Source organism: Chenopodium album, chromosome 23, assembly GCF_948465745.1.
Source record: "Chenopodium album chromosome 23, dcCheAlbu1.1, whole genome shotgun sequence".
Lineage (NCBI taxonomy): Eukaryota > Viridiplantae > Streptophyta > Magnoliopsida > Caryophyllales > Amaranthaceae > Chenopodium > Chenopodium album.
This window is the reverse complement of record NC_137856.1, coordinates 23663260-23678913: the sequence shown is the minus strand read 5'-3', so window position 1 is coordinate 23678913 and position 15654 is coordinate 23663260. Positions and strand designations below refer to the sequence as shown.

The 15654-nt window shown below is 35.5% G+C and overlaps 1 protein-coding gene across 2 annotated transcripts; it reads left to right on the top strand.

Annotated features, from left to right (window-relative positions):
- The first annotated feature begins 5413 nt into the window (after positions 1-5413).
- On the top strand, positions 5414-15041 carry LOC145607820 (leucine--tRNA ligase, cytoplasmic-like). 2 transcript variants are annotated; one of them, XM_081663418.1, is made up of 4 exons: positions 5414-5549; positions 6161-6247; positions 9564-9608; positions 11642-15041. In XM_081663418.1, exons 2-4 carry the CDS (start codon positions 6222-6224, stop codon positions 14916-14918), a joined length of 3348 nt encoding a protein of 1115 aa, XP_081519544.1. In that variant the 5' UTR covers positions 5414-5549; positions 6161-6221; the 3' UTR covers positions 14919-15041. The 2 variants fall into 2 exon arrangements, with proteins under 2 accessions (XP_081519544.1, XP_081519545.1); XM_081663419.1 differs by lacking the exon at positions 6161-6247 and having other exon boundaries at positions 5465-5549.
- Positions 15042-15654: the final 613 nt, after the last annotated feature.

Here is a 15654-nt window from a genome sequence, read left to right as displayed (position 1 = left end):
CTATAATTGCACGCGCAAATCGACTTCTTGAAATACCCTTGTCTCATATAACGCAGTCCTATGCAACCTCTTGCAAGGGGGTCTGGCAATAAGTTGTAGTTTCTGGCGTGAACCTTAATTGACTCAGAAGCCTGTACTCCTCGACCTGAATTCAAATTTGGTGTCGTACAATTCATCATTGACAAGACAATCTCCGATTCAAACACGGATTTCGGCTTGGAAGCATAACCCTTCAGCCCAAACCAAAAGAAGATCAAACCACAGCCCCATAGTCAAAAAACCCGGCTCAAATCCTGCACCAGAAAATCGGCACACCGATCTGCACTCCCCATAGCACACAAACGCACCACACAAAGAGAAAAAATAACAAACCCGAATAAACCACACACACAAATAAAGAAAAAAAAGACCCAAAAACCGCACACACCACTAATAGAAAAAACAGAAGGAAACCTAAAAAAGAAAACTAAGAACGTAAACATAACAACCGACCCCGCAGCCCATCCGAGCACCACCACCAATTCTCCGAGATTCACCAACCCAAACCACACACCGCCGAACAATAAGGCCCGAACCGCAGAGACCCGCCCGAGAGGCCCAAACCCCACAAACCCCTGAACCGCGGCAGCGACGGCTGGAATGGGATTGGGAATTGATTGTTGGGAATATAGAAAAATATGACAATACTTTATGTTTGGATAGTGGATGGGAATACATGGGGAATAAATAACAAAAAATACAAAATTACCCTTACTAATCTTTCTCCTCCATTTTGTTCATTAATGGCAAAAATGTCAATTCCCACTTATTCTCATTCCCACCCATTTATTACCTACCCTCCCTAGGTAATAAAATGGTGGAAATTCACTCCATTTATTCCCAATCCCATTCCCTTCTTTAATCCCAATCTCATTTAACAAACAAGAGATTTTGTTTTATTTGGGATTAAAATTCTCATTCCCACCCTCTATTCCCATTTACCAAACACCCCCTTACTCATTTCTTGTTTTAAGAGTATTACACTTTAGCGACATATAGTTTTAAGTAGCATTGTCAAACAGTTTGACAGTTCGGATTCGGTTCGGTTTGAAATCGGTTGGGTATTAAATAAGGTCGGTTTGAAATCGGTTTAACTGTCTCGCGGGTCGGTTTCAATTCGGTTTAAATAGTTATCGGTTCGATTCGGTTTCGGTTTATTCTTGAGCGGTTTAATTCGATTCAGGTTGTAAACAGTCTGGGTAGTAAACGGCTTGGTGCAGACGAGTTGCAGTTTGTTAACGGTTCGGTGGGTTTTATCCCGATTCAAACAGTTTCGGGTTGGAAACGGTTTCGGGTTAGAAACAGTTCAGTTCTTTTTTTGTTCGGTTCTTTTTCGGTTCAGTTTATAACTAGTTCGGTTCTTTTTGGTTCAATTTATAACTGGTTCGGTTCTTCTTGGGTTTAACGTTATTCAGATCGATTCCATTTCAAGTTTACTAAATTACGATTGGGGTCGGTTTTCGGTTTTAAAAAATCGATTGTTTATCGAGTCATTTGTAATTCACGTATATATTCCTTGTTTTGATAATACAATACTCACAGATTAGCTAACGAAGTGCTATTTCTAAGGGAAGTCGGTATTAACTAAGATATATACAATTAATATGATAAGTATAGGGTCTTAAGGAAAATTGATAAGTATGGAATATATGCTAAATATATTCTAAGATTTCTAATACTTAATCCATATAATTACATAAAAAAGTGCACCAAAAAAAATATTATTATTACATACAAAAAAAGTTTGTAAACAGTTTGATTTATAAGCGGTTTGGTACATAAAACGGTTCGGTTTATAAGCGGTTCGGTTTACAATCAGTTCAGTTTTTAAACGGTTTGGTACAAACGTGTAGCAGTTTGCTAACGGTTTGGTGTAAACGGTTTTTATGCCAGTTCAAACAGTTTCGGGTTGAAAGCGGTTTCGGGTTAGATACGGTTCGATTCTTTTTCGGTTCGGTTTTCTTTCAGTTCGGTTTAGATTTGGTTCGATTTGTTAACATGTTCGGTTCTTAAACGGTTTAACATTAGTCGGATCGGTTCAGCTTCGGGTTTACTAAAATGCGGTTCGGGTTGGTTTTCGGTTTCAAAGAAACGGTTTTAAATCGGTTCGGTTCTCATTTGGGTCGGTTGGATTTGGGCAGTTAAACGTAGGGCTGGCAAAAACTGACACGACCCGAAAACCCGACCCGAACCCGACCTGAAAATAGCGGGTTTGGGTTGAGATTCTTGACCCGAAAACTTAAATGGGTCGACACGAACCCGACCTGATAATTAAATGGGTCAGGTTAAGGTTGGAATTTTCAACTCGAAAACGACCCATCTAACCCGAAATAAGTTAATAGCCAAAAAAAAAAAAAAAAAAAAATACTGAAGGAAACAGCCCAAGCCCATATTTAAGTCCTAATTAAAACTAAAACCCTAAAATCCTCTCACACTCTCACTCCTCTCAACCTCACTTCTCATAGCCGCAAGAGGCTCTTCTCTCTCATTCTCTCATATTTCCATTTTCCTCTCAATTTTTCTCTCTCTTCAATAGTGGAGATCCATATTGCAGTTCAAGAATAAGGAAGGACAAACAATTCCCACGCATATAAATTACAAAAATATGAAAGGCGGCGGCGACACTATTGATAATGTCTAGTATTCTAGTAGCAAAGGCTAAGTTCTAATTAGTGAAAGGACGTAAGGGTGTGATGAAGCTGATGATGTTTACTATTCTCATCATTTTCTTATATATATCCTATAATGTATGATTTGTATGGTTTGATGTTTAAAAAAAATATTTTTGGTTTGTAATTTCTAATTAAGGAATTTAGGATTGTTACTTTGTTGTTTATTTTGTTTTGAAATGAAGACTTATGAACTTTTTGAAATCTGATTTAGCCAAAAAAAAAAAAAAATTCAGGTCATCAGGTCAAATTCGGGTTGATCCGAACCCGAAATTATAAGGTTCGGGCTAGGAATTCCAACCCGAAAAAGTTAAATGGATCAGGTCGGGTTGGGGGTTTGCTGACCCGAAACTAGGTGACCCGAACACGAATCCGACTTGACCTGATCCGTTTGCCAGCCCTAGTTAAACGGTTTCGATTTGAAATTTGACAGTACTAGTTTTAAGCAATTTTATTGACTTAAATTAAATAAGGGTTTGTTCTCTTCAGCTTATCTTCAGTTCAATTCTATTCAGTTCTTATCTTACCTTCTCTCATAAAATATTCAATTCAGTTCAGTTTTTATCTTAATTTACTTCTCTCATAAAGTATTCAGTTCAGCTCTAATAAGTTCAGTTCAGTTCAGCTCTAATAAGTTCAATTCAGTTCATTTCAATTCAGTTTAGTTCAGTTCAGCTTAGTTCAGTCAATCAGAATAGGCCCTTAAGAGATAACAAATGGCATCATTGTGGTTTTTTGTTTTTAGGTTATTTTTAAATTAGCCAAAGGCTTACTAGTTTGATTAAATTTTTACATAAAAGTAATTTATACAAAGAAATTGAAATGAAATATTTGTATAAATAATAAGGAGATATGTGAGTAATAATGATGACAATATTCTATATTTCTATATGCTTGCTTATAACATTTATATGTACTGTTAATATTCTATCTGGTTGCTTATACATTTATATGGATTTCGACATTGAAGATTTGGATTCTGATGAGGAAGATTTTCAACAAATATTAACAATTTATATTAACTTACAAAATAACGGGTTCCTTAAAAAGAAACCCCATTTGCAAAGAATTTCAAAGTTAACAGGTCACCAATATGTCCTAGCTGCTTAATGGTCATCCAATGACATGTTATGATTTGCTTCGAATGACTCCTTAGATCTTTATTAGCTTGTGTGAAGAATTGAAAAAAAGGGAAAAGTTGAAAGATTCCAAATTTATATCAATTCAAGAACAAGTTGCAATGTTTCTTCTTATTATTTCTCATAATTCGAGGCACAGATTTATAGCGGATAGATTTCAACATTCCTTAGAATTTACTTACCGCCATTTTCGAAAGGTTTTGCATGCCATTGCATCATTATCGAAGCATTGGATTGTTCCTCCGGCATTTGATGATGAAACACCTCCAGAAATAAAAAAAATAACCCAAGATACTATTCGATTTTCAAGGTAATTTTTTGTCATTAATTTTAATTTTTACATATTATTTATGTATTAATTCATTAAGTATGTAGTTTGAATTTAACGATTTATTACAGAATTGCATAGGAGCTATTGATGGAACTCATGTATCAGCACGTGTGCCACAAGATGATCAAATTCCCTATCGTGGAAAAGAAAAAAAGCCTACGATGAATGTAATGTGTGTTTGCTCATTTGACATGAAATTACATTTGTGATGGCTGGGTGGGAAGGTTCGGCAAATGATTCAAGAATTTTTTGGGAAACAATTACAAATGTAGAAGAGACCAAGTTTCCTATGCCTCCTACTAGAAAGTATTATTTTGTAGACTCAGGCTATACAAATATGCCAGGATTTCTTTCACCGTATCGTGGAGAACGATATCATATGCGTGATTATAGAGGAGCAACGAGCCCATGAGGAAATATTTAGTTATACACATTCTTCATTGCGAAATGTTATTGAAAGATGTTTTGGGGTATTAAAAGCTAGATTTCCCATTCTCAGAGATATGCCTTCATATGACTTAAAACGACAAAAATATATAATTTTGTCTTGCTGTGTTATCCACAATTTCATAAAAATGTGCAAGGACGGAGATCCTTTGTTCATACAGAATGCGGATGAAAATGTCGAACTAGAAGATGATGCAATCAACAACAATGTATCTGAGGACCTAGTGACTCCTTCTGTAAGTCAACAAGAACTTCAAAGAATGGCTCAGTTTCGAGATCGTTTGGCAACAAGATTGGGGGAAACACAAAATTCACAATGAAAGTCTTCAACGAGAAATAAATATTCATTGCATTTGACTATTTTGTTACTTTTTTTTTTTTCGTTTTTTTTTCACAGTTGTTACTTTAAATTTTGTTATAACCTTATTCAATCAATAAATTTGTTATTGAAATATATGTATAGTTTTTTTTTTCTTTTTTTTTTTTGGTGAAAATAAATAAGCAGCGATTAAAAAAATAAAAAAAATTAATAATAATAATAATAAATAATTATCAGTAATATAAGAGTTGGTTATATTTATAAATGATTTGGTGAGAGTTGATTGTAAACTCAAAACTGAAAAATAAAAACAGTTTTTAAAAACAAAAATCAAAAACTGAAATTAGTTTTCTATTTTAAAAAAACAAAAAACTAAAAACAATGCCAAACAAACCCTTAAGCAAATCGGTTTAGATCGATTTAATTGGGTCACTTTACACGTAAACCTAAAAAAAAAAAAAAAAAAAAAAAAAAACCACACACACACAAGAAGTAGGTCTGCCTCTTTCCCTCTCAGTTTCCATTTTTCCAATAGAAGCGCACTCCACTTTCTCGATTGAGGCCAACTTCTGATATCTCTATCTTCCATTGAAGCAGCTTCTGAGGTAAGTTATTGTTTCCTCTAGTAATTATCGAATTTCTATTTCACAATCTAGGTTTTATCGCTAATTTGATTCTCACTTTACTCAATTTAAGATTCTGCTAAACTCGATTATTTAACTATTGTTTGTAATTACTGAACGAGAAGAAAATTATGAGCTTAATTTGATCTTTGAATCAGATTTTCCGGATTGAACTTTGAAATTGCACCTGAGCCTAATTTGATAATCGAAATCGAATCGAATCAAATTTGGTTGCTAATGTGTTGCAGAACCCTTTAATGTTAAGATCAAACTATGAAATTGGTAATTTTAGATTTTCAATCCATATGTCTAGGTGCTGCAATAAGCACTTTTAGTCAAGGTTTGTACTTTGAGTAAAGTAGACTAGTAGTTTGTTTGCCCTAAAATGCATGTTTAAGTGTAAAATGTTCGCTTTGATAGTTTCCTATTGCTCTAAGAAGCTGTAATTCTAATTCTAGTTTTAGTGGAATGAGAACAAAAACTATGTAGAGGGCGATTAGCGGACAGTAGAGAAAGGGATAACTAAGCAAAGAGCTGAAATTTTAACTCGTATCCCCGATGTTTGTTTAACTAAGAATAGCTTTGATTTGCAGACCACAATTTCTTGGTCGGCGGTATAAGGATGGTGAAGTCTCAATCTTCCGGAAACAGCTCATGACTTTGGGTTTTTACTCTTCCCGGTAAAGTACCCATCATCTTCTTCCTGCTCACCTTCATATTTTCACCACTTAATTCTTTCATCTCTCTCCTAATTCCAGACATTTTCTATGGTAGTATAATTTAGCTAGTAGGTAATATATTGGAACGTATTTGCATTCATAGCTGATATTGAACCTATAAGTTCTGAATATGTAGTCTATTATTTAGACTTCAATATGTTCAATTTGGCTTAGTAGGTTATTAAGTTTGGTTTCTGACATTGAGTGCATTGATTGTTGATATCACAGAGTTCTTTTTTTTTTTTTTTTTTTTTTTAAATCTTCAATGAGGATTGATTGGAAAAAAAACTTAACACTTTTATTCAAAACTATTTTATGTGAAAAGTCTTTATTATCATTAGTACAATTTGTTTACCCTTCGTTTAATCCCTTCTCTCCATCATCCCAATATTGTATATGACTTCTTTTTTCCCTCCCTTTACCCACTTCTAAATTTAATACTTCTGTTTTTTAAGATGATTAACATTCTTACAATGGTAGTTAATGCAACACCACAAGATTTCTAATTTACCTTATCTAGCAACTTTAGTGAACCAATATTACAAATTTTCCCTTACTGAATACCTCATCAGTTAGCAGCCTTAGCACTTACAATCAATTAATCTAATTAAACTCATTTGGTTACCCAACTTATCAAATCAACCATCTGACTTACGTACCCACAACTAGGGGTGAGCATGATAGGGTAAGGGTACCTTGTCAAAAATCTTGCACCAAAAACACGAATCTGTTGAAAAAGGTTCCTCTAAATGGGAACTGAAACCTATTCATGAAAATGAGATGGGTCCACTTGTCTCATAATACAACAAATTTTTTGCAAAATTATTTTTAAAATTTGGATGCTCACAAAGTCACAACACTTACAAGTTCACAAGCACAACAAACCAATAGTAGTTGTCTAGCAAATTTAATACAAATACTTCCACTGCTCCTAAAAAAGTGACACGGTCAAACTTGGCACACATGCCAATGCACTTGTTTGATCTTAAATATATTTGTGTAGACATTAGAATTAAATTGAAAAGTTGATATTATTAATACCTATTTAATGATATATTTAATTAAAATTTTTTTTACACGTTACTAAAATACGATGGTCAAAGTTTGTAAATGAATAGTAAAAAAAAGTCAAATGTGTCAATGTATTTAGGAACAAAGGGAGTTTTATTTACTTTAATTTTATTTGGACTTAAGTGATATCTTTTTATCATGTTTCAGTTTTGGTTTTGTGTACTTTATATTGGAACCTTTAACAAGTACTCCATATATTGATTTTTTGTTAATTATTTCTTCATGAAGGAATTATGTCCTTGACTCATACAATCACTAAATATAATATGGACCGTATTGTGGAGAAAATAAGTTCGTTTTATTGGTTCATCATTATGTCTTACTAAAGATCAATATTGATCATTTGGTTAATACAATATAAGCCTAATGCCAACTAAATGGATTGTATGAGGTCATGCTTTACATTATTCAATTGAACAAAGGAAACCAAACACATAGCATGAGTATGGGCTTGATGTTGGCTGGTCAAAGGGAGTGAGGATAGGAAGTGTAATTTCTGTAATTAGTATAATCTGCTTATACAATCAGGGGTTTTGGGAAAATGAAAGATATACGTTATATTTTCCCGAACGAAAAAAACTTGTAATTTCATTCCCTCTCTATGTCTCAGATATTTTCTCCATTGAAGAGGAGATTGATTTCCCCGCCTAACTAACATTGGTGGAGGTTTGATTCACACTTGTGGACCAATTGTAGAGGGGCTTCAATTGCAGCCTTATGATCAATTGCTAAGTATATGCGTTCTTGATTTCTTTCGGGAGATTAGAGCCACAATTGAAGCCTCTCTATGATTGGTCTATAAGTTTAAATTGGACCTCCACTAATGTTAGTCGGACGAGAGAAATCAATCTCCTCTTCAATGGAGAAAATTGTCGGCTATGTGTGAGAGAGAGAGGGGGAAATAAAATTGTATGTTGTTTTCTTTTGGGAAGATGTTACATATACCTTTCTGTTTCCCAAATTCCCTAATTATATAATCACATTATAGTATTATACTCATTAGGAGTACACTCCTTTTCCTTTGGTCAATGTAATGTGTGACTTTATAGGATCCTTTTAGTTGACATTGGATTTATTTTGTATCAACCTAATGATTAATATTGGTCTCTAGCAAGAGTGCAAGACATAATGATGACCCAATTAAACTAAATTATTATCTCCTATATTATATTTAATAATTGCACTAGTCGAGGATATAATTCCTCCAACCATTTTCACTATTAAAACACAACAACTTGATGTGGGATTTAATCCTAGTCTTCCTACAATGCACCTCAAAGCTCAAAATATGGAAACCCTAGATCTACAGTTTTGAACAGCAATTCATGATGATAAGTGTCAATATTGTGACTTTTTGGAGTGAGGTGATTCCAGCAAGCCGTGGCAGAGTTATCACCTTAGCCAATGGTCTTAAGTGGTTGGAGAAGTGCATACCACAACTTGGGAAAACAAAGCATGTTGTGATGGAGGAGAATGAGAAACAAGAGAATGGTTGGATGTGTGGGGCTGAGGAAAGAGAAAAATATTAAAATATGTGGTAGATTGTCACAATGTAATCAAGCCTATAATATACATTTCTCACATGACATTTAATAAAAAGTACTTTTTCCACTTTTTCTTTCTTTCTTTCTTTTTTTTTTTTTTTTTTTCCTACTCTTATAGTACTTTTTATTTTTCTAATCTCTAAAAAATTAAACAACAAATGAATAAATTTTTTGAATTTCCTTACAGTAAAGAAGAAAACATAAAAAGAAAAAGATTTATTTTTTAGTTTCAGACTTTTGAAAAACAAATCTCAAAAATAAAATTTAATGTTATATAGTACTCGTAGTATTGTTATGTACTTATGTCTCTGTACCTGTGTCTAAATTCTGGGCAGTGGGGTGATGGGGTTTGTCTGTTCGAATGACTTAGAAACTAATTTCTCTAGTTTGCTTTTCCCTTAATAACATGGGCAACGATGCAATTAAATTATTTTTGTTGTTTGCTTAATCCCCATGTCATTCCTATATGTTGCATCTGAGAAAAAAGGAGGAAAGGTATATCAAACAGCTGTACTTATTCTCTGTGAAGTATAATATTGGGTTAAAAAAAGTATGTGCTTTCCTAAAATGTTTTTTTTAACAAATTGTCCCTCCCCATTTGGTGTTTTTAATTTTTCTTTTTATTTTTTTGGTTGTAATTTGTTGAATGTATGTTCTTTCAGGAATTGCTTGAGAAATTTGATTAGCAGACTTCAGTTTTCTCAAAGGTGAACATGTTTCTTTTCAAATTGGATAATAAATCATTTCTAGTTCATTTTTTTTATTGTCCTTTTTTTTTTTTTTTTTTTTTTCCCCTCCTTAACCGTATGTCAGAATTCAATTCCTAATGAAGACTATCCACATTTATCTGAGTTCCTTTATTTATTGGCATATGGGTATCCTATAATCAATAAACTATTAATGTTTTTGAAAGTTCTTAACATAATAACATATACTATTTGCAAGGCAATAGGAGAGGGTGTTGATTTGGTGAGTGGGTGTAAGTAAAAGGTTGGTAAAGTAAAATTTTGAGGCCTTGTTTGGTTGGATGTAGGAAGTAGAAATTCCCATGAAATCTATTTTTCTATGAAATTGTTATTCCTAGGAATTCCCAAAAATTGTTTGGTTGGATGTAGGAATTTCTACTTCCCATGGGTAGGTAAGTTAATTCCTCCATTTTGTAGGAAGTAAAACTTCCTAAGGAAGTTCCAATTCCTACATCATTGTAAACCAAACAAGTATGCATATATTCATTTCCTAGGAAATCAAACTTCCCATTTATGTGTATAAGGTGGTTGAATGTGATAGAAATATGAATAAAGTAGGAGAGTGAGTGAAAAGGTATCAGTTTTGTGGAGCAAGAGGTGTAACCTGTAAGGTAGTAAATAGAGTTTACCCAAAATGGATAAAAGTGAAAGTGCTAAGAACCTTTAGAAACAGACAAAAACAGAAAATGTTGAGAACTTTAAGAAACAGAGATTTATGTGGTTCAGTCGTCGGGCCAAGTACATTATGTAGCATTATTTTTTCATTTTTGCCTTAAACCCTGTACTTTGCATGGTGACTTTTGCTTTTATTTGAATCCATCTCACTGATTGCATCCCTCAAGTCAAATGAGTTGGTTGCATAGTTAAGTCTACACATGTGCATTATTTTGGCTTGTTAATTTTTTCATGGGCACTGGCATTGAATATCTGATTTTTTTGAGGTTTGTGATGTCAAAGAAAGTCATGCACAGGGTATAAAATGACTATTCTATTACACTTTCAGTTATGCATAATGTTTGTTTGTATGGCTACAAACTTTGTATTAGATGTAGTGACGTTTTATTGGTATATAGTTTTGCTATGTGGTGATATAGATCAAGAGTTCTTATTAAAAAAATCGTAGATCAAGAATTCTGCTTCTAATACTTTATTTGGGGATAATCATTTTTCTTTAACTCTTCCATCTTTACCTCAGTTAGGTGGTTTATGATTTAAGTCATCTAACTTAAGATACTTATATCTATGTTTCTACAATTTTTAACAAGCTTTCAGAATCTTGCATGACCTCTAATCTATGGCAGTGAACAATCTGAACATTATTAAGTGTGAAGCCATCTATTCTACCGCTTGTTACAGTATAATATTGATCTGTTTCTTTATGCTGTGCATGTTGACTGGTTCTATCTACTTTAATATAGTTATATCTTTGATTCCATTTGTTTGCAAATACACATCTTTGTTTCTATGCATTTCAAACTTGAGTCCTTCACTGGTTTCATGTGTACAGAAATTCCTTGACTTACGCTATGAATTTATTGTTGTTATGTTTCATTCAAAAGAGTAAAAATAATCTTTCTTTGTGCTATTTTGAAGTAAGTTTCTTAACATATATTTTGAGAAAAATGTCCAATTATGACCACAAGAAACAAATGACCCTTCTTGTAGGAGGGAGAATAATTAGGTCGTACAGCTTGTAAGTGCATATTGTTTATACAGGATATTTCATTGTCCCATATAATCTTACGATCACGTACTATTTCACATTAAATAGTTTTGCCAAGTGGTCAATCTAGACATTGTTGTTGCCATGCAAATTTTCAGCTAGGACAGGTACATTAATTAGTTTTGTTGTCACATTAATTCAGATTTAAAGGTTTATGGTGTTTCAATCAATGTAGCTCATATGAGCTGGCAATAACATTTCCCAAATCCATTCATATCTATTCCACTGCCACTAAAGTTTTTCTTTTTTTTTTAACCTCTTTTTTTAACAGTTTCTGCATCACTTCTTCAAACATGGCTGAGGGTGGTAAAAGCTTTGTTCGGAGGGATCGTCTGCTTGATATTGAGTCAAAGGTCCATATCTGGTGGGACCAAAATAATGTATTTGTAGCTGAGCCTGGTGAGAAGCCTCCTGGAGATGGAGAGAAATTTTTTGGGAACTTTCCATTTCCATATATGAATGGATATTTGCATCTTGGACATGCATTTTCAATTTCCAAGGTAGAATTTGCTGCAGCTTACCACAGACTGAGAGGAGCCAATGTACTCTTTCCTTTTGGTTTCCACTGCACCGGCATGCCCATTAAGGCTGCAGCGGATAAACTTGCAAGAGAAATTCAACTGTTTGGTAATCCACCTAAGTTTCCTTCTGCAGTGGAGGAAGAAGTTAGCCAGCCATCAGAACAAGAGGATGCAAATGCAGGATCACAGTCATTCAGGGGTAAGAAGTCAAAAGTTGCAGCCAAAACTGGCACAAGTCTGTATCAGTGGGAGATCATGCGAAGTTTTGGCCTTTCTGATGAAGAGATCTCAAAGTTTCAGGATCCATATGAATGGCTGACCTATTTTCCGCCCTTGGCAGTTGAAGACCTTAAAGCTTTCGGCTTGGGTGTTGACTGGAGGCGCTCTTTTGTCACCACAGATATTAATCCATACTTTGATTCTTTTGTGAGGTGGCAAATGAGGAAGCTCAAAGCAGCTGGTAAGATTATGAAAGATAAAAGATATGCTATCTTCTCTCCACTAGATGGACAACCATGTGCAGACCATGACAGGGCTTCTGGTGAAGGGGTCCAGCCCCAAGAATACACAATAATAAAGATGGAAGTTGTTCCACCGTTTCCTGCAAAATTGAGCGCTTTAGAGGGGAGGAAAGTATATCTGGCTGCTGCAACATTGAGGCCAGAGACCATGTATGGTCAAACAAATGCGTGGGTATTGCCTGAAGGTAAATATGGGGCCTTTGAAATTAATGAGACAGATGTTTATGTAGTCACTGAGAGGGCAGCTCTTAATCTTGCATATCAGAACTACTCAAGGGTCCCAGAGAAGCCAACATGCTTGGTAGAGCTTACTGGTCATGACTTAATTGGTTTGCCTTTAAAATCTCCGCTTGCTCAAAATGAGATCATTTACACACTTCCCATGCTGACTATCTTGACAGATAAAGGAACTGGGATAGTAACCAGTGTCCCTAGTGATGCCCCTGATGACTATATGGCACTGCATGACTTAAAGGCCAAACCAGCTCTGCGGGCGAAATTTAGTGTAAAAGATGAATGGATACTTCCTTTTGAGATCATACCCATTATTGATATCCCAGAATTCGGTGATAAACCTGCGGAGAAGGTCTGCACTGATTTGAAGATCAAGAGCCAAAATGAAAAGGACAAGCTTGCAGAAGCGAAGAGATTAACTTATTTGAAGGGTTTCACTGAAGGGACAATGCTTGTTGGTGAATTTGCTGGGGAGAAGGTCCAGGATGCCAAGCCAAAAGTCAGATGTAAGCTTTTAGAAACAGGTGAAGCCATTATGTATAGTGAGCCTGAGAAAAAGGTCATGTCTAGATCAGGCGACGAATGTGTCGTGGCTTTGACAGACCAGTGGTACATCACATATGGTGAGCCTGAATGGAAGGAGCTAGCCAAGGAATGCTTGGATAACATGAATTGCTACTCTGAAGAGACACGTCATGGTTTTGAACACACCTTGAGTTGGCTAAATCAGTGGGCCTGCTCAAGGTCATTTGGCCTTGGGACTCGTATCCCTTGGGACGAGCAGTACCTTGTGGAGTCCCTCTCTGATTCAACTATTTACATGGCTTATTATACTGTTGTTCATTTTCTGCAAAATGGAGACATGTATGGATCTAATACCAGTTTGATAAAGCCGGAACAAATGTCTGATGATGTGTGGGATTTCCTGTTTTGTGGTGGTCCGTATCCAGATTCATCAGATATTGATTCAAATGTGCTTAAGTCAATGAAGCGGGAGTTTGAATATTGGTATCCTTTTGATCTTCGTGTGTCTGGCAAAGACCTTATCCAGAACCATTTGACATTTAGTATCTATAATCACACGGCACTAATGGACAAGCACCACTGGCCTCGTGGGTTCAGATGCAATGGACACATTTTACTAAATGCTGAGAAGATGTCCAAGTCCACTGGGAACTTCAGAACTCTGCGCCAGGCCATTGAAGAGTTCTCTGCAGATGCCACTCGTTTTGCTCTTGCTGATGCTGGTGATGGTGTTGATGATGCAAATTTTGTATTTGAAACTGCAAATGCAGCAATTTTGCGTCTCACTAAAGAGATTGCATGGATGGAAGAAATTCTTGCTGCTGATGAAGCTCTTAGATCAGGTGAGCCTTCTTCTTATGCTGACCGGGTGTTCGAAAATGAGATTAATCTTGCAATAAAGCTGACTGAGCAAAACTACCAGAACTATATGTTCCGAGATGCTCTTAAGACTGGGTTTTACGACTTGCAAGCTGCTAGGGATGAATATAGGTTCTCTTGTGGGGCTGGTGGCATGAACAGGGTTTTGGTGCAGCGTTTTATGGATATTCAGACACGACTTATTACCCCTATCTGCCCACATTATGCGGAGTATGTTTGGAGAGAGCTTTTGAAGAAGGAAGGCTTTGTAATAAAAGCTGGCTGGCCTGTTGCTGAGGCACCTGATTTAGCCCTTAAGAGTGCCAACAAATATTTGCAGGATTCGATAGTGCTAATGAGAAAGCTCCTCCAGAAGCAAATTATGGGTTCAAAGAAGGCTGGCAAGAAAGGAGCCCCTGCTCAACAGCTTACAGAAGACAAGCAATTAACTGGTTTAATTTATGTAAATGAAACATATGATGGCTGGAAGGAAGAGTGCTTGAAAATACTTCAAAGCAAATTTGATTCAAGAACTTGCACCTTTGCTCCAGACAGTGAAATTATGGCAGCACTGCAGACGAGTGAGATTGGGAAGGCTTCCAATTTCAAGCAAATCCAGAAGCAATGCATGCCATTCTTGAGGTTCAAGAAGGATGAAACTCTTGCTCTAGGCCCCCAAGCCTTGGAGTTGAAGCTTCCTTTTGGCGAGATGAAGGTTCTTTCAGAGAATTTGAATTTGATCAAGAGGCAGCTTGCACTCGAGCAGGTGGAGATACTATCATATCAAGATGAGGATGCTTGTGCCAAGGCTGGACCCCTTACATCAGTTCTAAAACAAAATCCTCCATCTCCTGGTAATCCTACTGCCATCTTCTTGACAAACTTATGAAGCTGAATTTTCTGTGGTTTTGGTTTAGGCATTTTTGTTACGAATTTTGACTTTATCTACTGTATTTACTTCTTGAAAGCACATTGTTTATCTTGAGTTCTTATGAAGTTTAGTTTAGTTCCAGTGACCGAACTTGCCTTTATTCTTAACATGGATTCTGAGTTGCCATATATGCTTTTGACTCGTCATTTAGTTTACAACAGTTCTCATTGTTGTCAAGCATATGGTACATAATTTACTTCAGCTGTCTTTCAACTTAGGTCATGGTGTAATTAAATAATCTCTGAGTGTCACAGCACATCTCAAGCTCAAGGTGCTGCAAGATTAATTAAGGAAAAATGTTTATGAAATGCTGCAAAACTTATAAAAGCAAATTTAAATGTGTGAAAAACAAGCAGTTCTTTACTAAGATCCTAAGAGATATAGTCCAACGGCTCCAACCTTAGGCTTTAAAATCACATATATCTACTGAGGAAGAGTTGCACTTGTTTCCTATTTATTTATCTGAAGCAGACATCCTAGACTTGATTTCACACACCCTAAGGCAATGCTGAGAAGCATTGCAGACTTGCTGTGAATTACGTCAGAGTTTATTTACATTGTATTGGTCCAACTCCAGCTCTCCACTGACAGTTTAAAATGTCAAACACAATAACATTCTGATAAGCTGCATTTCGTGATTGCAACAATGTCAAATACAAATACTGGAAATTCGATGGAATTGAATTGGTTTGTA

Excerpts from the sequence above, each read along its gene's own strand:
- LOC145607820 (XM_081663418.1), top strand. The coding sequence starts at position 6,222 with ATGACTTTGGGTTTTTACTCTTCCCG. Across the intron at positions 6,248-9,563 it reads TTGGGTTTTTACTCTTCCCG|GAATTGCTTGAGAAATTTGA; the intron begins GTAAAGTACCCA and ends ATGTTCTTTCAG. Across the intron at positions 9,609-11,641 it reads AGACTTCAGTTTTCTCAAAG|TTTCTGCATCACTTCTTCAA; the intron begins GTGAACATGTTT and ends TTTTTTTAACAG.